Raw genomic sequence first — 22,891 nt, 5'->3', positions numbered from 1 at the left:
CACTTCTGATTGGTGGCGGCTGTGAAACTCTTGGCTGCTGATTGGCTGGCGGCCTACACCTCCCCCGCTCCTTTTTCCTTTCAGCTGGCTGCAGAGCGTAGCCCGCCCCTAGGCCCCTCCATCGCCCCGGGTGAGCTGTGGCGTGTGACGGGTTGAAGAGACCACGTCCGCGCCACGAACGAGCCTCTCAGCTGCCACGGCCCGGAGACGCCGCTCCGGGCAGCGCGACGCTGCGGACCTTTAAGCCTCCCGTTGGTTCTCCCGGAAGCAGCGTGACGCAGGCAGCCTGCTCGCGGCGCCCCATGGGCGTCCTCGCGCCCAGTGACGCCACCCTCCTTCCGCTCCGGCATGGGGGGCCTACTGCGCGTGCTCCGGGCTGGCGCGGCGCCGCGCCTCTCGCCTTGCGCGTGTCCGGTGTGCATGCGCCCTGAGCGGCCGCAGCCTGTGAGGGGGTCTGAGGCGGCGGTGCCGCCGCTGGTGTCCGGGCGGAGCGGCGTCCCCCGTGATCCGCTAACGACCTTCTTCTCGCTGGGATGGGCGCGGGAGAGGCGGCAGTAAGTGGGCGCTGCGTCGAGGATCGGTGTCGGGCGCTGCGCCGTCAGCCGCACTGAAGCGAACGCGGAGCGAGCCGGCGGGTGTGAGAGCCTGGCGGGAACGGCGCTCGGTTCTGCGAGCGGCGGCCTGGACGCTGCCCTGCGGCGTACAGCTTCCTCCATTCCTATGCACCCGCATGACCCTAGGTTTTCTCCGTCACTCGCCTGGGATGAGTATTTATGAAGCCGGGAACTTGTTCTGTCTTTTGACTCTTTACGTTGGAACTCACAAAATGCGTTTATGAAAACTCTTTTGCCGAAGAGTAAAACACCAGTAAGCAGGAGGCTTAAGGAACGTTTGTTTTGTCATTGCTTTCTCAGCAACAGCAGTGGCTGATCTCGCCGGTGGCAGGGGGAGGCAGGAACACCTTCCGCTGGGACAGGCCCTATGTGCCGCTTCTGGCGCACATACCGTGCCGAGGGAGTTGCTGAATTACAGATATCTTGAATGCTCTCTCAAATGTGAGGACTTAGGGTTTTTTCCTCTCCTACAGTGGACGTAATTGATGTTCTAATAATACTAGTTCCTTTTTTCCGGTAGCATTAGTGATGGCAACGTCAATAGTGCAGCTGACCAGTCTTGTACAGATGTCCCCACAAATAACGTGATAAAAAACATTTGAGATGCTGATGTGGTGTGTATGGTAGAACTGTAAAAAGAAAAGCTTTCCAGGTTTTAACGAATATAGTATACAAATCATACTATCATTAACTGAGACTGAAAGGAATACAGCCAATTAGTAGTTTATCAGGTGGATTTACACTGATGAAAGGTTCCCTGACCTGGTGAAGCATACCTGTATTAAATTTTGTTCCATTATTCAAGGAAGCTATTTAAACTGAAGAACTGAGGCCTGCATTCCAAAAACACCCAAACTGCACTCCAGGATTCAGTCACTGAAATATGCCCTTGTTGCTCTGCCACTGGTTCATCATATCTTCCAAGCTTGCTACATTTGTGTCTGTTTTCGGATGAGGCCGAGCTACAGCTTGAAAAACATACAATCATAGATTTTTTTTTTTAAATAGTAGTTATTAAGACAGAAGAAAATACATATTCTATCATTTCCACTGCTTTACAAGTAGATGTGTTCCTTGTTGTTAATCTTAAGTTATGATAATACCTTAAGATTTATGATTGAGTAGTTAATTTTAAAAAAATCCTTCATGAATTCCCTTGTTTTAAGTAAAGTGATATTTTGAGCTAAGGAAGAATTGGCACTTACAGAAAATGGAAATTAAGGCATTTATGCAGCTGCCTTTTCCCAAAACATGGCCAGCTTTTTAAACATTTTTTTCCACAATAAGCTTATAAAACAAAACAAGCAAAGGGACTTCTCTTGAACTCTAAAAAAATTTTTGGAGAGGAAACAAAACCAGTCTGATTTTTATAATTCAAATGTTATAAAGTAAATTGCTTTGGAACCCATATTTATTATGTGCTCACTGATCAGGAGGGGTATATAGCTGTGAATGATAGTTTTAGATGAGTGGAAGACAAGTTTGTTCAGTGCATTCCTTTATCTGCAGCATCTGAAGTCCTTATCGTGCAACACTTTCTGACATTAGTATTACAGTTCACTGGAATTTCTGATGTAAATAAGTTAGTTATGTGTAGAGATAATTCCAGGAATGCATTCCCTTCAAAACTGTTTTGGTTTTGCTGTTTTGAAAGAGTCCTCGATTCTTTCCCAGACCCAGAATTCTATTTATATATATATATGTGTGTGTGTGTGTATGTACGATGACATTGCTCTCTTTCCTTAAACAGTGTTGGAATATGGAATATATGGTTATTCCAACTCCACGTGTATTTTGGGAAGGAAAAAAAATTATATTTCCCTGAATAATTAAAACAGGAAATTTCAAAAAAAGGTATTTTTTTAACATTTGTAAAAACAGTCAGTTTTGGTCAGACATCAATATATGTTTTAGCTACTACCAAAGGAAATATTCAACAACAAAGAATGTATACATAAGTTCTATAAATACTTCACCAAGATAGAGCTGTATACAAAACAACAGTATGAAATACAGAACTCCTTCAATGAAGCCATGCTCAGGAGTATTGACCTGAATTAACCAGATTGAAACAGTTAAGCCATACTGTATCTTTATGAGAAGAGAAACCTACATAATTAAACTGAACTAAATTAGGTTATGAATAATTCCCTTCCAAAGGCAAGTGACTTAACCAAAATAATGCCCTTTATTTTAAATAATCATGTATAGATTATAGTTTAACATAATCCATTCTAAAAGTCCATCTGCAGTTGTTAGGTTTTTGCTTGTTTTTCTGGGGTGCCCACACTATTATTTTTCTATTTTCTGCCACCACTTGACACCCTTCTTTTTGCTTAGGATACCCAGAGATGAGTGAGCATTACTCTGACCAAAATAGGAAGACCTCTTGCACATTTTTGTAGCTGGCCAGCATATGAAGGAGGACTTCCACTAAAGGTATTGCCAGTCTCAGGTTATGTTTCTGCTTTTTTGTTGGTAGTGATGGATTCTTAATATCTCCATGATAAAACATTGAATATTGCATGCAAGTTTTATTCTCTGTGGTATTTTATCTGTTCTGTCATGTGTATACCATGCTGTTGAAAACCCTAACTCACTGCGTTACTGAAACAGCAAAAGCTTTTCCTTTACAAACACTGATGAAATTGTACGTGGTCATTTCCAGCAGTTACTGGTCAAATTAGGGGCTTGACCCTTGAAAATAAGATGTACTTTCTCTTTTAAAACAGCAGCTACATCAGTCTACACTCTTTTTTGAAAGCCATGCAAGAACAGAATATCCTGTACTAGACAACACTTATCTCTGTAGAAATAACAAGGTTTTGGGTAGGTTTTTTTTTACTTTTTTGTTTATTGTTTCTTATATTCTATATTATTAATTACCCTTAGACTTGAGCTAAACAGCATAACAATATTTTCATACACAAATGCCATGTTGTCAAGTTGTGTTTGTGACTTGGTACTCTAAAAACTGTGTTTCAGATACAGTTCATTTACTTTTTGCATACAGTGGTAATGCCCTAGCAGAGAAGTGATTTCTGCTGTCACTAAGAAATTGACGGTGGCGGAGGGGCAGCAGAGTATTTGGAGAACAGCTACAAGGCAAGTTAAACTGTAACTTTTATGATATGAGCCTGATGTTAGTTATGAACATTTTTAAGTGCCTTAGGAAACTACTTAGCATTTTTAAAATTAAATTAAGATTTCTTGCTTGTTAAAACGTTGGAAATTGTTTAAGCCAGTGAAACACCTATGGGTTTTTGCGTAGGAGTTACTGTAGGAATCTATCAGTCATATCCTTTACATAAAAATTATTAGCATACAATAGAGAGTATCTTGGTTTTGTTTCAATGTCTCAATCGTAATCCGCAGCAAAAACTAAAAGCTAGTAAACAGTCATTCCCTAATGCCTTGCTGTAACTTCTGGATTATTTTACTAAATGGAAGATGAACTTTTTGCCTTCCACAGTAGCGAAGTCACGATCCAATAGACCAGCAGAGGGCATGTAGTCGCACGCCTGCATTTCCTGGTGGTGGCGGCCAGGAGCTGAATCCTAGGGCATAGCTACAAGTTTATGTCTGACCTGAATCCAACAAAAAGTAGAAAGGTAACAATTCTTTTAGGCTGAAAGGTTCAAAATTAGAAAGGACTTCTTGAATTAAAAAAAAGTCAAGCAATTTCAGTGCAATATTTTAGCACACAGAAAACAAATGCATTAAGCGGGGCTAGTTGAAATTTGTTAATGCCAGCCACCATCCTGAGCCTTAGCTTCAGGCCTCTGAATAGCCTCTAAGGATAATAATGAGTAAAATATGTTGCAGTGTGACAAAGTTGTGGATGACTGGTCTAATGAGGATGTGAACAGAAAATATAACCATTTTTCAAAATGTATGACCTGTAAAGAGGTCTTCTGTTAGCCAGAAAAAAAGGAGCAGCAGTGCGGGGGGAAGTGCTGGTCTCTGCTTTTAACCTTCTCTTAAGAATAATAAGGGTTGTAATGAGCAGGTGGGAGAAGGATCTAGGGTTTTTTCCCCAGCTAGCTTTACTCCCTTAGGTAAGTTACTTAGACCTCTCTTAGTATGTTTGCAAACAAACCAAAATGCACCACCTTGCTTTGGCAGGGGGAAGAAAAAGAAGAGGTGTACTGCTTAGGCTGTCAGTGGTATTACAGTTTAGACTATCTCCTGATGTTGTCACACACATTTAAACAGGAGAAGTGGCAAAACTGTAACCACATGAAGCCATACCTGAAAGTGCCTCTAGAGCAACTACCCAAACCCACTTTTCAAGCACACTGTCCCAAAAATGCGGTAGTTAAATTTTTAATCATTACAGTCAAGGTGCCTTGCTAAGATATCCTTCCTAAGTGTTAGTTGTAAAAAGTGTGTAAAAACATGCAAATAAAACTTGTTGCTGGACTAGAAAATTCAATATTCATTTGCAGAGCCACACAGCTCTGAAAATGTGATTTAAAAATGAAATGGCAGATGTAGGGCATTTTGTATTAATTCAGACAAGAAATACTAAAGAGTAAATAAATTTGAGAGACTGATACAAATAAAAGTTCTGGTCTGTAAGCTCTCAGTAGATTAACTTCAGTTTTCCAGCTTACTGAGCCTTAACACTGCATACCCTTAAGATCTGTAAATCTTTTAAGGTGCTTTACCATTTTCTTAAGGGAGTCATACATTTGCAAAATTTCTTATCATCAGACAAATGTATCTCTCTGGACATAAAGGCTGTATTTCAGTAGGAATCATATACATTGCTTCAATTCTTGATTTAATGGTATCTGATCTATTCCAAGTGATTATAGGTAATTTTGGCCGGGGTAATGAGCAGTCAGAAATTCAGACAGTTCTGTGGGCAGTTTTCACAGCACCTCTCTTCATGTCCAGTGAGCTAAGGACAGTTTCTGAAAGCACAGAATGTACCTTGAAAAATGAGATACTGATTTATATGTATCAGGATACTTCAGGGATTCAAGGAAAGCACATCATGAAGGTATTAATTTGTCAACTCTCTTCTTTCTGAGCTTTTAATTTTCATTTTGTTAACATTATGGTAGTCTTTACAGTTTCCCTAAATAAAAGAATAACAGAACTTTTCCTACCCTTTAGAAATAATCTTTTTCGTATTATTTATTGTGGTTAAGAATGTTTAAATGTAGCAATCTATGCCCACTTAATTTATTGGATTATTTTATTCTATTTCATTTTCTCTATACTCTTGTCTTACTCATTTGTACGTTATAAACAGGCATTGGAGATTAAGCTGAGGAACATTACACCTATTTTTCTGCCCTGTTTGCTAATATAGCATTTACATCACTTGTAACTAGCTAACCCATTATTGTGAGCTTCAGCTGTTTACATCAGCTGAATTACATCTTAATTTTATCATTTTCTTTACTGTAACTATGGCTGTGCTGATTAAATGTAAGGTGTGTCTGATTACTTCCTTTGGAATAGAGAATGTCACTGCATCCACTGTTAGCATGAATCTCAAAGCGTTTTATTCAACGTATAATGCTTGTTGTAGCTGTACTTCAGAGCTACACGTTTTTGTTAGATTCAATATCTTGATTTTTCACCTCAGTAGTCCTGTCCTTATTTGCTTGGCTTTATGTTTAGAGGTTAACTACAACAGATGTTTAATGCTAGAGAATTCTAGTGTAACTGAAAAGATGGAATATGGGTAAAGTGAATTGATCTTTTTTCTATCACAGGTTATATATGAGGTTTAAATCTGCCCATAAAGAAGATGGGGGAGGGGAAAACAGTGGTTTATAATCCAACTCAGTTAAAGAATGGTGTTTTAGCAAATAACACAGGCAGAACTGAAGAATACCTCTCTACCCAGGGAGGGTTCCCTGCCAGAATATCAAAAACCAACTTTTTTTTAGCTTTGCCAAGATCTAGGAGGTCTCAATCTCTTAATAATGTAAAAGCCAAATTAGTGTGAATTCTAGGAGCTTAAATTTAGTAAGGGTTGTCCAAGAGAGGCCAGGGAAGTTACTGAGCAAGGTGTATGCTGACTCTGCTATCTTTGCACATACTTGTTGTGTCTACTTTAGCAAGTAGACTAGTCCAAAAGAAGCCCATTTGTAGAGCAAAAGTTACGTGGATGTCAAATGCTCAGCACCGCTGCACATTTCAGTGGTTTTACTTTGGAATAGCTTTAGTCTGAAAGCTATGGGTTGAATATAGTGGTTGGAGCATACCTTCCTGTCTCACTTTACCCCAAAGGAATCCAGGTCACATGCTCTGAGACAACTCTAAAATAAACCAAAGCACAGTACATAGGGACAATCCATTTGGCTCACTTCTGAGCCAAACTAAAATGCTAGCATAGACACACACTTTGCCAGTTAGATTGCTCTTAGCAGGAGTGATATCTCTGAAGAAAGTTTTGCAGGGGACTTTTGCATAAACAAGCAAGGATCAAGCCAGATTCTTTGCAGTCAGGTATCCTAATCACAAGCTAGAGTGTCACTGGTGTATGTTTCTTTCTCTGTCACTAAACAAGAGACACTCTTAATTCTTTTCACAACTTCAACAAAAAGAGTAGAGGCAGTAGTTGCTTACAAACCTCTTTAAGCTGGCAATCAGGTTATCCTTTTCATAGGTGAGCTAAGTAGGTTAAATACCTTCAAAGCTTCTAAACTGTATCTCTCATATCCTGAAAGCTATTAACACATTGGCACTGTGTCTGCTTCCCTGCAGTCTTATGTCAAAATGGCTAAATGTTATGCCTCTCTGCCTTGTTTAATTGTATCCACATGCCTAAAATAGAAAGTCCCCAATCATCATATTGGCTCTTACAAATTCTTAACTCTCTCCATATACTATGGAGGAAGCTCAGGCCCTTCACATAGAGAACCAGCCATCACCATGCTCAGTTATAAACCAATACCTTAAATCCTGCAAACAGTATAAGCAGTTATTCATCAGCTGATCTTAACTGTCATCCTTATTTCAAAAGGTCAAGCAGTCATCCAAAACTCAGGTTTATAAGCACTAGTAAAAATGGCAAAGTATTTTCAAGCTGACTGAGTATAAAAACATGCTTAAGGAATTCTTCAGGTTTACCTCTGACACATTCCAAGGAATTGGAGTTTCAAGTCCTTAACAGTAGTGTTTACTTTTTGCTGTATATCATTCTACTTCATGTTGGAGAACATACTGAAAAACAAAATTGTTCTAATAATCTGTCTCCTAAAACTTAGTGAAACAAAAGCCACATTACAAAACCTAACAATTTTGCATGTACAGTGAAAAACTCTGACTGACTTTAAATGTAACTTTAAATGAGGAGTGGCCAGACTCGACTAGGTTCTTTCAAAGAAAATACCTTTGACAGAAAAACAAAGGAGAATGAAGTTAGCTAATGCATTCAATCTAGCTTATTTCTGCTTATTCCTGTTTTTTTTATTGCTGAGCATCAACCTGATGAGAGGTTTTTCTGTTTTCTTTACAACCACTACTGAAATACAGGATTCAAAATACGACTCTTTCAGAGGGCAGGGGAGAGAAGAGTCTTCACACACACACACTCACTTACTTTTCCAGATAAAATTTGCTTCTAGAATTCACCTTTTATTCCTTCCTCGCAATCTTCATATCAATTCTTGACTTTTCTTGAGCAACAAACTGTCTTAAAATACAAAAAGGATACATAAATATAGCAATTTCTTTTTTAAAAAAAAACCTGCAGAAATTACTGATAAGTAATGCTGCTGTGTATTAAGAATTATAAATGGATACAGGAATATTTTGGCAATGTGTAGATCAGTCGTCATCAACAGCCATTTTACTAAGTGATCTAGCCAGCAACTGAAAATTTTAAAATGTGTTAAAACGAGATAGAAGACACTTGTACGTTTTCCTTTCACCTCTCTCTTCTATGGAGAAGCAGATTCTTTGCCTCAAATTAGAAAAAAACGCAGAATACTTCATAACTGAGATTCTGTCAAGAGCGAACTATTTTAAAACAGTATTTTAATTGTTGTTTGTCAAACTAGAAAGATTACCATTTTAAGGAAATCATAGAAGTGGAGCAGAAAAGCATGAGAATGCTTTGGATGGGGCTTTGAGCAACCTGGTCTAGTGGAATGTGTCCCTGCCCATGGCAGGGAGGTTGGAACGAGATGAGCTTTAAGGTCCCTTCCAACCCAAACTATTCAGTGATTCTATGAATGCTGCCACAGACACCCTAAGAAAGTATGTTCTTTAAAGAATCATACATTGTATCCCTCCCTCCAGCATCTGGGTATTCAAGCTGGTATAACTCTAAAGTTATAAGATCTCAGGGATTTAATTGATTCACCACTAAAGTTGCTATATAAACAACACAATCATTGGAAGTTAGTGATTCCACACAGAATTATTCTGAATAAATTAATATCTGGAAAAATAAGGTTAGCGCATTTTCTTCTTATCTGAAAGAGTCAGTATTCCCCAGTATGCATACTGCTCAAGAATTTTGGGAAGCAAGTGTAAACTGCTGTGCTACCACTGCCTAACTTAGTAGCGCTGACATAACTTCTGCTGTGAGCTGTATTGTAAGCATCTAGGTATATACAAATTACTCCTATAAATATATGCAATTTCAAAAGTGATAAGAGTTCCATGACAGTGGACTAACACAATATACTTAGTTTCACAGAGTTCTAATTCTGAAGTATGGAAGAGAATCCAGATGAATAGGCAGTTTACAGTGGCCACTGCAAATAATGGCACTAATGGAACAGCAAGACCTTTCACAACAATCTTAGTCCTCATGGGTATTACAAGGCAGGATAGAGGATAGGTGAAGTAATGGCTGAGTGTTTTTAGGAAACAATTGCAATTGCAACAGAATTGCACTACCATTAACATAGAAGTTGCTACAACAGGCAAGAGTCCTGCTGTTTCTCATACCTTTGCGCTAATCAACTTTTCATTTATTTCATGCTCTTTTAATCTATTTTATAAAGCAATTTTTGTGTTTCTAGCCACTTGTGCTTCCACAAAATTTGAGTTTTGAGCTCGTATGCTGTAAGACTCAAAACAAACCTTAGATGGTTGGGTTTTTAACTTGAATACTGTACCCTAAAATATGGCACCCCACCCATTGGCTGTATACAAAAGGAGGTTTTAAATTGACAGGAGAGTTAACATTGTTCCAAACCTCAGTCTGGAGCATGTATAATTACGCTAAGTCATTGTTAGAAGCTATTTTAAAAGGAAATGTTGCCTGCCTTCTGAGGTTTTTCTACACATATAGTTTGGGCATGTCAGTCTCTCTTTAAAACTACATCATTATTATTCTTGATAGAATAAACAGCACTAGCACACTTTAAAGCACAGAAAATAAGACAAGCAACTAGGCTCTTCCAAGTTTATCTCTCTACCTTGCCACTGATTTTTTTATAGAGCTTCAGTTATCCTAGTCTCATTATTTAAATTTGTAACATTGAGCTTTCAGTTTTTCAACCTATGCAGCTGTTGTAGTGATTATTTGTTTACATAGAAATGTACTTTCTTCTGTAAATTGCTGAATCTCAGGTATTAGATAGTTTTATACATTTTTCTTTGTTACCTTTTAGAGATAGTAGCAATGTACTGGTTTAACTGAGGACAGAACCTAACCTGTAGTAAATACTGTTTACACTTTATATTTTCTCAAGACTAAAGTTTCTCTGGCTGTCAGTTGAAACATTTTAGTATTGAACTTACTGCCATTCCTTCCTTTTCTCAAAGGAAATTATTACCTCTAACAAATATTTTAATGAATAAACCACCTTTTTCTTGCTGAGAAAAAAAGGTTGTCTCTATTAAATTTTATTTTTGTTATAAAAATATGACCCACTTCAAATGTGCATAGTCCCATCTTACTGTAAGTCAATCAGTTTTAAATAAGCCTTCTCCTAACTAGGCTGTCCCATTTCTACTTCTGGTGCCTACTCTTGATTCAACTTTTTTCCAGCCACAGGCCCCTTACAAGACGTTCTTCTGTTAACAGAACAGGAAGTTCCTTATCTTCTAAAATTGTGTGACTCCAAATTTAATTATATGCTTTAAGCAGATAGAAAATATGCCTTGCTCAAAGAGAAATTACTTGGGCTGGTACAAGAAATTTCAGGGCCTATGGCATACAAGTCAGATGAGATGATCTGACCTTCAACTCTTTGAATAAATGACAAGTGACTTCAGAAGCCAAAGAAGAAAAGATGATGGGCAGAGGCCAAAACAAAGAGATGAAAAACAAAATTCAAAGACCAAAAAAAATTGAAAGAAGTAGGCTACCAGTAAGTAGTTACATTTGTTTCGATGGCAACCCTTCTCTAAGGGATTGTGCTGCTCAGTGTTCTCACATGTGTATCTAAGTCCAGTATTTCAAGTAAAATTAGGACTGCTGCAGCTCCTCCTCTTCCTTCAACTTGCAGTCATAATGATCATAAAAGGACCCACCTAATTCCAGACCTTCCAGTTGTGGGGTAATCAGCTAATTATGCAGATTACAGAAAACTGAAGGAGGGGATGCAATATATGCGCTATGGTACAAAATATTTCTTTCTTTATATGAAAGAAAGTGATGGGTTAGTGCTTATATTACTTAGTGCTTCCTTTCTGTCCAAAGGAAGATGCATTCCCTTCCCTAGGATGGGAGGGATGAAGTCATTACAGAGAATTAACTACTTTGCTTTACATTTTCATTCTACTTCATTGCATGCATATGCAAACCACGTTTGCACACATCCATAGGCAAACTATTTGTTGCTTCAACGAAATTTAATAAATGAAAAATACTGCTTGATTGGAAGTGAAGAAAATGAACCTTCAGCAGCATCTCAGCGCACAATTATCCTTGAACTTCCATACATTTGAAAGAGTGATATACAGTATTGACTTTTGGTTTTTAAAATAAATACTATACAGGTATTTTATTTGGTGGCTATCAGGAAGAAGAAATCTAAACAAAAATTTAGTATAGTGTTTTACAGAATAAATACTAATTAAAATTGCTTATGTAATTAAGTTTGGGTATGCCTCCCCTTGACTCTCCATTCTAAATAAGACTTGGAAACAAGCAAAGATTATTTGTTCCTGGGAAATCCTTCCTAGGGATTACATGGTGCATAAACTAATAAGGGTTTATCTTTTCTTTCAGAGAGAGGAAATAAGTAGAGCAACATTAAAACATTATGTGGCATTAAAGAATTCCAAACAGAATTAGGAAATTAAAAGGTTAGGATTCTCACAGCAATATCAAATGACCATTATGTTTAAGTATGCAGATCTTAACGTGCAGACCACACATGAAATTCAGAACACTCCGCTTATGCAGTACTGTTTTGCTCTGTGAAGTAAAAATGTCGAATATGCATAAGCTGTTTATTTTTAAAGATCATCTGAATATGGTCGGCATAAAATTTTGTATGCAGCACCATATTATTCATATTTTTTGGGATGCCATAGTCACAAAACAAAGCTAGACAAAATTTCTACCATTCAACATAATTTAAATGAAAATACTTAAGTAACTGAGACACAATTAGAATGTGCTAAGTTTTACACCATAAAAAGGTAAAAATTATTTAATACTTGCCATCTGAAAGAGTTTGATGATCACTGTAAAATGGCTATTCAGGAGTATGTCTGTTTATTTCTGCAAACTTTGAAAGGCTAATCAGTGAAAGCGACAACATAAATTTGAAACTAGGAATTTACCAAAGAAAGCCTCAGAGGAATGAACTACTTTGTTACTAGTCACCTTTTGACTGCTGGTTCTTGAGATCACCTGTGACTTGATACTATATATATTTTAGGATAAGTGTTTTAAAGAATTTAAATCCATTTAGCAAGATTCACACCTCTAACAGTTGAAGAGAACACTATTCTTTTTAAAGCTTTACTGTGACCAATTCCTTGCTCCCCTGTTTTTTCTTGCTATCTTGCACATCCTGATGCCAGTTAGCAAGGCCTATTACACACAGTAGAGCAAATTCCCTTATTCTGTATAATAAATGCAAAGAGAATGACAATTCCATCACTGCGAGTACAAATGGAGTAGTTCATGGCATTTGATGACCAAGGCTTAAGACTGCCAAACCCATTGTTTGTCCTAGTTTTCAATGCATACAATGGAAATTATGCAACATTTCTGTATGTCTTTGAAGATTCAGTGAACTCTGCAGGAGTTAAGTATCATCATCTTCCCTGAGCACTGTCATATTTACAAGGTACTGGGACCTCACTTCTGCAGCTACCTTCAGACTCAACTGTTTTCTTAGCTTTTTCTGACAATGAGTCTACAAGTCTTCTGCTCATAAGTGTCCTGAACATGTCTTCTCTTGTCCATAACTGATCACCTTTAAGGGAATATAAAGCCTGTAGAATCATAAACTCTTTCTTAGTTTTAGGAAAAAGTATTCTTAAGCCAGTAATTGATACTGCATCTTTGCAGCATAAGCTTAAGTCTTTATAATTACAGGATATATAAATTGTTCTAAATTGTTTATATTATATAGTACCCATGGCATCTGCTGCCTTCCAAATGCAGTGGAAAATAGGCCTACATAGAAAACTTAATAATATGTTTGTCATGATGGCCCAGATTTGAGGATGCATTTTAAACTCTTGCCTTCTATTGAGATGAGAGTCCTCGCTTCTCACTGGGAATCAAAACAGCAGCTAGTGTCAAAACAATAGCAGCTAAGCAAACATTTGACTGAACATTGACCTGCATGTTGTGCACTTACACTCTGTGCATACTCCTCAGCACATGACTATTAATCTTTTGGCTTCTTTGGAAGTATCTGGTTTATTTCCGGTATAGTAAATAATGATTTTCGTGCTGACAATTCTCTGGTTCAGTAACTCTTCATCCCAACCACCCTGCAAAAGCAAAGAGTAAAGATGGGAGACAATCCAACAGCAAGAAAGATATCCAGAGCCTGCTTGACAAGTGACACGTACTCACTTCTTCAGCACTATTGAGCCCCTTTTTGATCCCACATGTCTTAAGATACCAGATTTCTGGTATTCACTTCTTTCTGCTCATAAATTCTCTAGCTAATCCCAGTGTTCCCCATCCCTCAGTGCTTCCAGGGTTTTTTTGTCTCTCAACAATACATTCAGTAACTTCCCAGTTCCCAAAGCAGTCTGGATGGCATTTAAGCTGTTTAAAGATAGATAGCTCTTGTGCTGATTAGCCTGGAACAGTCAAGGGCTACATTCTACTCACCTTTCCTTTGACAGCCGCATAACTTCAGGCTTTTAACCTCTGCCAAGTGTCCAATTGCCATAAAACTCTTCACAGCTAAGGAAGCAGACATCATGAACAGAAATGTCGTGAAAGCAATCTGTAACACAAGCAGACCAGACCAATAGGGTGTTGCACCATTGACAGGATGAAGAACAAAACAATAAGAGGTGAACAAATAAACAGATAAGAAAAATCTGCTTTTATTTTTAAGCAATTTAAAACATTTAGAGACAACGAAGAGCCAGTAGACATACTAAAAGGAAAAGTTACACAAAATCATAATATGTGCATCTCTGTCTCTTCCCTCTTAGTGGAACGTAGTCTGCACAGTCTCTGTAAATCCATCATCTATCTTCAGCTTGAATACTCTGTACAATTCTGCAGTTTCCACCCCATCTAGAACTGGAAGAAGATTCAGAAATGGTCAACAAGGACAAAGGCATAGAAATGGAATTTCAGAACAGTGAGTTAAAATGGTAGGAAAGTAGTTCTTTATGAAAAGGGCACTGCTTTCTGTTTATGACAAAGCTGTCTAGATAATGAAGGTACGCAAAGTTTCAACTCTCTTTGAATTCAGATGATTTCTCCTGTGCATTTGCATAGCTTAGTTGGTGATATGTGGAAAAAATTATTATCAATTAATTCGTTATTGCAGTAGAATAGGCCTACTGTTTTCCCTGCCTGCAGGGCATAATCTCATGAAAACCTTCAGGCAAAAGGAAGAGTGGTATTGGAGTCTCTTTGGCTGGCAGGGTGGAACTACCAGTTTGAAGCTCTCTGCTATCACATCACAAAATCATAGAATCGCATAGGTGGTAAGGGACTTCTGCAAGTCTGCAGTCCAACTTTTTGCTCGAGGCAGGTCCCATTAAAGCAGGTTACTTCGGGCCATGTCCAGTTGAGTTATGAATATCTCCAAGGATGGTGTTTCCATAGCCTCTCTGGGCAAGCTGTTTCAGTATTTCACTGTCCTTTGTTTAAAAAAAAAAAAAAAATTGTTTCCTATATTGAATTTCCCATGTTGTAACTTGTGCTCATTGCCTCTAGTGCACCCCTGGGAAGAATCTGGCTCCACCTTTTCTACACCCTTCCATTAGGAAGCGGTAGACAGCAGTATGACCTCCCCTCACCATCACCGTCTTTAAACCTGAGCAAATCCAGCGCTCTCAGCTTCTTGTATGTCATGAGCTGCAGCTGCCTGAACAGTTTGGTGGCCCTCACTAGCCTTGCTAGTATGTCAATGCATTTCTTAAAATGAGACACAGAACTCCAGATGTAGTCTCACAAGTGTCAAACAGAGGGGAAGAATCACTTCCTGCCAAACCTACCAGTTATACTCAGCCCTGTATGCAGCTGGACACGTTTGCTGCAAGAGCACACTGTTGACTCACATTCAACTTGTCCACCATGACCCCCAGCTCCTTTTCTACAAAGCTGCTCTCTATTTAGTCAGTTCCCAACCCGTCCTACTGCATGGGGTTATGCCAACCCAGATGCAGGGCTTTGCATTTGCCTTTGCTGAACTTCATGAGGTCCCTAACAGCTCATTTTTCCAGTCTGATTAGGTCCATCTGAGTAGCAGCCCTGCCCTCCAGTGTATCAACCAGTCCCCCCAGTTTGGTATCACCCACAAACTTGCTGAGAGGTCACTCTATCCCATCATCCTGGTCATTACATCAGCCATTTCAAGAATCTAAGTTGATGTAACCAATATAAAAGAAAGCAAGTCAAACATCCTTCCAGAGATATGCTAGAGATTTCAAATTTTGTTTTCAAAAATGCAAGAGTTGCATTGCTAAGTCTCTTCTTCTCTAGATATAAACAGTAGCCCTAGGTTCCACAAGATGCAGGCCCTGGGTCTTGGTTTGGGTGCAAATGCTGAAATGTAGAACTTCACTTACAGTGTGTAAGAAATCTTCTGGAAGGCAGAGATGACTGTCGAAACTTAAGAGCTAAGCAAGCCAGAAATTATTTATAGAGTCCTTCCCCAGAATCTTCCAGCCTGTGGCTTTGCTCAAAGAAAGACAGATGATATATTTCCACGTCATAAACGTGGACAGAGTTGCATCAGTATATACATGTATACATGGTACTCCAAGAACATACTTGCAATCTTGATATTTGCCTGGCTGATTGTATGCACAGGATGGACTTTGCACTAGTAGCCATTATACTTAAGGAGCAGAGGGTAGAATCTGGAACAGAACAAAACAAAACAAAAAAAAGACAGATGAAAAAAGAAAACTGTAGCAGTAATTTAGCTCCTATGCATACATTATAACTGTAAACCAGTTTCAAGAACATTTACGTAATAACAACCTTTCCAGCATGTAACTGTCGGTTATGGGCAGCTACGTGCTAGCACAGTATTTTTGCAGAATGGACAGAATAACATTGCTGCCAAAGGGCATATAAAGGACAACGCTACAAACATGGTTCCCAAAATTCTCTCAGAACATATTATGCTACTCATAGGCTTATTATTACCAAAGATATTACAAGTTATACTATAGGCTGGTCTAGTCTTAAATCAAAGTTGGATTTTGTTTGTATGCTAGAAATAGATTTGAGATAATACCAAGTACATTGGAAAATACTATAAAGTGGCTTAGCAGAATGTTTTCTGATCTTCCACATGGAGCTTGTCTCTCCACACTATGCTTTATAACTCTAGTAGTTTTTGGAACAACATTCCCAACAACATGAGCTGAAGAAACCACTGGTAAACAGGAAGCATTGTTTGTGAAAAGGAACTAAGAGAAGATGAAAAGACAAGAAAGAGAAGCAAGCCAGCCAAACCTCTCAAAACGGGAACAAAGGCACTGAATGTTTCCAAACAAATACTTGAATAAGTCAGGCTGTGGTTTTTTTATGAAGACAACGATAATAAAGAAGTTGATTGTGTACTACTTGGACATTCGGTATCTGAAGCCACAAACACTTGTAGGAGATGTATTCCAGGCCAAACCTGTGTCCCAATCCAATGTTTAAGAAAATGTGGGGTAACTTAGGGACCTTTGCCAAGTATAGCAATCAAGTAAATACAGTCAGTTGACTACTGCTGGGAAGCAGCTCTTCAGTTCTAATTGTTCTGATACCTTCACAGTGAGGCATGTGTTTTCTTTCCTTATTTTCCTCCAGGAGTCAGTGCCACAGAAGAACCCAATTTGGGACTTAAGCTGGTATGCAGAACACCAAGGTGCAGTTTCCCAGCTCTGCTACAGCCATCATATAACACCTTGAGCAAATCACCCTGCCTCCATTCCCATCTCTAACAATGGGAAAATAATTTCTTTCACCATTCTTTATTAGTTTATTAATTCAGTGGGGCAGCAAATATGTCATATAGCTTAATTGTCACATGCTTAATACAGAAGGATCCTAATTTTGTAGGACTTCACTTAGATACCTACAAACCCTAGTATTTCTGTACTCATCATCATTACTACAGATCTTCATAACAGCTAAATGCAGAGTATATATAAATTTGACCAAGGTAGGTGGTCAGTGCTTTTTCATTTCTCAGTAAAAATAACTGCTATTACTAAATAAAAAGTGTTAATGGAACCACCTTCTTCTGTGACTAGAAAAATACAGTTTTGCAGATGTTTAGTCAGCAGTAAATATACTGTTAACACTGCTCTCAAAATCACTACCTTCACCTGCTCACAGGGAAGTGGATAACTTGCACTTACGTTAACCATATTTTAGACCATTCTAGCACTTTCCATCAACATTTTAACATTTTGGGTTAATATACTCTTATCATCTTCCTGCATGTACAGAATCATAGACCCTGAGAAACCAGGCTTTTACAACTAACCTAGCAAGTTTGCCCATAATATTGTTATGCTGTGAGAATATTCCTCAGTACAACTATGTGTCTCAGTTGTATTAATCTATTCCTCAGATTTAAAAACAACTTAATTAAAGCAACCACTGAGCACATGCAACCTTTTTTGAGAAAGTTTATTTGAAAAGCCAATGCTTCTCCCCGCCCCTGCACTGCTCCAGTTGACAAAAATAAAGAATTCATCAGTAAGAAGGAAAATGCCATTTGTCACGTGACTTATACCAGCTACCAAATGCTTCAGGTAAAAGAAAAGGAACACTACAAAAAGCAAATATGACAGGTCTGCACTGCCACATAATTTTTTATTTAAAAATTTAAAGGGAATTTTAAATCTCATTTTAAAAAATCACTATATCATGGTAATCCATATTAACTTCCAATACGCTACTAGTATATTTTCTTAGCCATATGCCATGGCAATTAACTGGACAACCTAACTCTCCCTCAATAAAAGTATTTCCTTCTATCAGATTTCTCCCCCCACCCCGATTTCACTAGATGTTCTCCTTTGAACTTTTACTACAACTCGTAGGAAATAGAACTCCTGACTTGCATTCCTTACTTCATCACTTCATATAGTTTTTGTCACTTCACATCTTTGTCTGCTTTCTGATAGAAGCAGCTGTAGCCTGAACATTTCAGTCTCACTTGATTTTTCAGTGGTTTTAAGATTACTTTCCTTCCTTCAGAGAAAAACGTATCAACTGCACTAATCCAGCATCAAGTGCATTAACACATTCCATCAGTCTCCTGAAGAACAAACACGAAACGTAACTCACGTTGCTCTCCTGGATACTGTTTTCATTGTCATATCCAATGGTATGCTGGATGGGATACTGTTCAACTGGAAGTTTCACTAAACTGCTGTTGACCACTATTAAAATGTTCTAATAGGTGTGACTTATTGACCGGAAGAGTCGGTAAACAAATGCAGTATAAGTGACAGTATGAAAGTAGAGTAACAGTAATTAGCGATGTGACTCCATGAGTAATAGCAAAATTGCTTTGACCCAGTTGATGACAGTAGCAACAAAATCTTAAAACAAACATTTTTTAAAAATTTATCCCAAATCGATGGGTTTTCTATTATGACTTGTACATTACCAAGACTTCTCAGGGTCATTGACAACATTTATGGTTGCCACACATCCTGTTTCGCTAGTATTCTAGTCCATCTCTGTTGGGAAACAGAGTGGTAGCTGGGGTCCACTATGTTAGTAACACCCAAACGATGGGGATAGACAGACTAGCTGGCAGCATATCATAGCACCTCGTATCAGAAGCTACTTAGTATTGACCAGCAGGAAGTCATGGTCACATAGCAAGCCTCCAACTACTTTCGTCTCTTTGCAGAGTACAAGCTCTCGAGCTGGAAACCCTGCTTTCTTCTGGTTTGTCAAGTTCATACCATGATCCCTTCTGCTTTTTCAAGCACCATGCACAGTTTTGACTGGACTAACATACCATTTCTAGTGTTCTGCATGTAGTTGCACAAAGGTGTATCACTATCCCACCTTAAATTGATGTGCTTCCACATTTATCCCACGCTACCCTAACTTCAGTGCCAACACAAACATTTCATTGAGCGTGGGTTAACGAGAGCATAACAAAACCAAATCTGTCTGTGCATGCTTTTTGTCTTTTGGAATCAGACCACATATGATTTTCTACTTCTCTTCTGATTAAAGAGGAATGATAAATACAGAAACCAGAACATTCTAATGCAAAAGTAGAATTATCCTTCAGTATGCACATGAAAAAACATTTTATTTCTTTGATGAAAATAGCATTCACTACAAAAAAAACCTACCAGCTGCTCTCCAATAGTAAGATGACGTGACCAAGAACAAGTTATTGGTATGTTCTGTAAAACAACTTTGTTTTTATCTCTCTTTCCTTATCCTAGCAGTGTTGGCTCAATGATTTCCACTGGGGGTCATATCCTGGAATATAATAATGCCAAAAAAAAAAGAGGAAAACAAAACACACACACACAAAAAATCAATACCCAAAATTTTAAGGGTCCTGATTGACCGACTTGACAGGACGACTTGAACGACTGACAGGAAATGCAGTGGTTTCAGTGCAATAATAAAAGGTCTGATGAAATACTTGGAATGTATGACCAAGGAAAAAAAAAATCACACAAAAGCAAGTGGTATTTTCTGTCTGTTGAGAGGGGCAATGAAACTGTGATTGCAATATGGCATCTAGTTGTAGGTTTTACAAAATAATACAAGAGTTGGACAGGGAATGGAAAAATTATGCAAAGATGACACAATGTACAAAAAAATACTGAGTATAAGACCCTATTTTGGTTGAGAGAAGGTTAAAAAGTTATTTTGATCAAGCTACAAATATCCATAACCAGTTTAGGAGTTGGTTGCCCTTTAGTCCTCCAAGAACAGTAGCAATTGGGAGGTGAAGTTTGGCAAATTCAGACTACAGGTACAGTGCATGTGTTCAGCACTGGTTATAATCAACCACTAGAATAACTTACAACACAGTTCACTGCCATCGCAACTCTTCAGATCTAGACTAAATTATCTAGGAAGGGCTGTAATTCAAAGAGAAATTACAGCTAGCAGAGCAGGAAAGTCCTGGAGGAGCTGTGTGGAGGCCCCCTCACCAGAGACCAGCAGGCAACCTGACTACAGGGCTCCCTCTGTGCCCGCACGGCGCTCCGCTGCCCGAGTGACAGGTCCCAGCTCTCCCCAGGCCTTCCAGCGGCAGCTCCTCCCTTCTGGCCAGACGGACAGCAGCATGGTCTTCAGCTCTGGCTCCGGGGGACCTGACTCGGGGCAGAAAGCAGCCTTTTATAGCCGGCACGCAGCTGCTCTGGCTCGCACTTCCACGCCCTGCTCCCGGAGCAAGGCACTTCTGCCGGGAGCCCGCACCCCTGCCTGCCCCCGGGAGCTGCGCAGACCCGCCCGCCGCGCTGCCCATGGCCCCCCGCCGCCCGGCGCTGCCCCTGCTGCCGCTGCTGCTGCTGCTCGCGGCCGGTGAGTTGAGCGCCGCGGGGCCGGTGCCGGGGCCCAGCCTGGGGCAGGCGGGGCTCCGGCGCCGGAGGAGCGGTGCACGGCGGAGCCGGTCCTTCCCGGCGGGGACGCGCCCCGTCCCGCGGCTGCTGGGCGCGCTCGCCCTTCTCCGGGCGCTCCGCAGCCTGAGGGATGGGGCTCGGCTGTGGCTGGGGAAGGTAGGAGGAGGGGGAGAGGAAAGAGCGTTAGGAGAAATGATCACGGCAAGTGACTACCTTCACACGTAGTACTTCGAAAGATTGTCCAGCGCGCCTGGGCATAACTTGGGTGTAACTCGCCCAAACGGAAAATGCTGAGGTGCTGGCTGACGGCTGTAGCTGCGCCGACAGCCCGTCCCCTTCTCAACTTGCATGTGCAGCGTGGGAGTTTTGCTGGAGGGTCTCACGTTACTTTAAAAAGGTTCATCAGAAACGTGCAAGTGCGTTAAAATGTTCGGTATTTACAATCAGACTGCAGATTGCACGTGTAATAATAATCTTTCTACAGAGCAAATACATTTACCTACACTCTTCTTGCGGGTGTTAGCGCGCGCTATCTCAGAGCTCTTAAGTTACAAACCAGTTCAAAAGCTAGGAACTGCTAGAACTGAGATTGCCTACAAAACCATAACTGGGTTATTCTGAAAGAATGAGTCAGTCTTTATGAATAAGTTATGATGTGAGAATGTAATTAAAGGACCCCTGCCTCATACCTGAGCATAGCCAACTACTCACTTTGCAAGTATTTAATTATTTTTTTGTCTCATATGTCCTATTTATTAAGCAGTATTAAAGACCAGTTGTAATAATTTACAGTCCATTTCCTCATAGGTTTTCTGAGGTATTAATCAGTATAGTACCTAAATGTACTTATTTCTTTCACACTTCTGTGAAACTGTATTATCATCCCTCTTTTTCAGATAGGTAGGTGGGCTGACACAAAAAAGCATCCACTAATTTTAGGTTCCCATGGTGACACGTTAGAACCCGATTTTTCCTACGACTACTTAAAATTATGTAGAACTTCAACTAGTCAAAGCCTGGCTCTTACCGAGTAGTGCAGTTAGTTTGGTACTCCAACCCCAGGATATTCAGCAGGCTGGGAGCACACTATTAGTAAACATTGATAGGCATTGTTTTGAAGTGATTAAACTGACCTCGTGCTGAACCTTTGTGACAGCTGTAAGGATAAAATCCAGTTTTCCAGAATAGCATTCAGCTGCCTTAATTAAGAGATTCTCTTTTGTCTTCCTGCACTTTTTTAATACATTCCTACACAGCTTGCAAATTCACCAACCCGAATCTTGCAAATAGAAGGATCCCAAGGACAAAAGCCTCAATTCATTCTTATAACAGATTCTGTGTGCAGAACAAAGCAGGGTCGGGGGGTGGGGAAAAAAGGCAATCGCATTATTAAAGACCATAAGGTAAGGTGCTTGCATAATGGGGCCAACTTAAGGTCCCACCAAGCTCACTGCCCCAATTCTACTTCCTGACCTCAGCATGCCCCTATTATTCCTGCTGCATTTTGACCATCCTCCAGACTTCATCCTTTGCACGGCACAAACCTCAGCAAGAACATCAAGGAAAGCAACAAAAGACTGTTTCACTGCTTCTGCCAGCCTAGAGTGATCATTACAGACAGCCTGACTTCAGTCCGATAGCTCTGAGTCAGGCTTCGCAGTCACCCATTCCATAGGCAGTGAGGAGGAAGGGAAATGCAATTTACCTGTTTCTCAATGCTTGGTCCACAGTATCAAAACAGGCAAATTTATCCTTTCAAAAAATTTACATGTGACCATAGTTTGTGGGATAGCACATCAGTAGTCTGGGCAACAAGATGAGGCAAAAAAGGCCATTCTTGATGGCTTATGAAACAAGAGGAAAAAAATCTAAGGAAAAACAAAAAAAGAAGTTTCTATAATGCATACAGGTTAAAGGTTTCCACTTCTGGCAAGATCTTGGAGATGCATCAAAAAGTCTACTTATTCCCAGGTTTCAAGTTCTGAACTACTGGAACACTATGACTGTACAAAGGAAATATCACTACAGGAAACCTTACTCATATTTAACTCAAAAAATGTTTCTGTAGCCTCAGTGTTTGAAAGAATGGCTTAAAATTTATTTTAAAACCCACAAAACATCATAGACTG

At 39.5% G+C, this 22,891-nt stretch overlaps 2 protein-coding genes and 1 long non-coding RNA gene across 22 annotated transcripts in view; 1 reads left to right on the top strand and 2 right to left on the bottom strand.

Annotated features, from left to right (window-relative positions):
- The window catches only part of ZC3H7A (zinc finger CCCH-type containing 7A), a 31,160-nt gene extending 30,852 nt beyond the window's left edge, over positions 1-308 (bottom strand). Inside the window, exon 1 of one of the 2 annotated variants that reach the window (XR_012044908.1) lies at positions 239-308. The gene's annotated coding sequence lies outside the window, so the exon portion shown is untranslated. The remainder of the gene's footprint in view (positions 1-238) is intronic. The other variant, XM_072877882.1, reaches the window with a different exon arrangement.
- PLA2G10 (phospholipase A2 group X) overlaps positions 24-22,891 on the top strand; it is a 35,796-nt gene continuing 12,928 nt past the window's right edge. The window contains exons 1-6 of one of the 19 annotated variants that reach the window (XM_072877897.1): positions 80-1,055; positions 2,955-3,053; positions 3,347-3,443; positions 3,628-3,719; positions 14,181-14,345; positions 17,011-17,068. In XM_072877897.1, the coding sequence (XP_072733998.1) occupies positions 14,343-14,345; positions 17,011-17,068 (61 nt within the window). In that variant the 5' untranslated portion in view covers positions 80-1,055; positions 2,955-3,053; positions 3,347-3,443; positions 3,628-3,719; positions 14,181-14,342. Of the gene's footprint in view, positions 1,056-2,954; positions 3,054-3,346; positions 3,444-3,599; positions 13,862-14,180; positions 14,346-14,916; positions 15,790-17,010; positions 18,370-19,956; positions 20,725-22,891 lie in introns of those variants that run through there. The other 18 variants (XM_072877898.1, XR_012044914.1, XR_012044909.1 and 15 more) reach the window with 18 other exon arrangements.
- LOC140658886 (uncharacterized) lies at positions 13,402-21,034 on the bottom strand. Its single transcript, XR_012044919.1, has 6 exons — positions 20,976-21,034; positions 20,352-20,513; positions 19,533-19,665; positions 15,771-16,064; positions 13,849-14,271; positions 13,402-13,499 (listed from the first exon to the last, which is right to left on the bottom strand). It is a non-coding gene; the product is annotated as an uncharacterized lncRNA (long non-coding RNA).

This window comes from Ciconia boyciana, chromosome 13 (genome assembly GCF_034638445.1).
Source record: "Ciconia boyciana chromosome 13, ASM3463844v1, whole genome shotgun sequence".
Classification (NCBI taxonomy): Eukaryota; Metazoa; Chordata; class Aves; order Ciconiiformes; family Ciconiidae; genus Ciconia; species Ciconia boyciana.
Note: the sequence above shows the minus strand (reverse complement) of the source record. Positions and strands in the feature narration are given on the sequence as shown.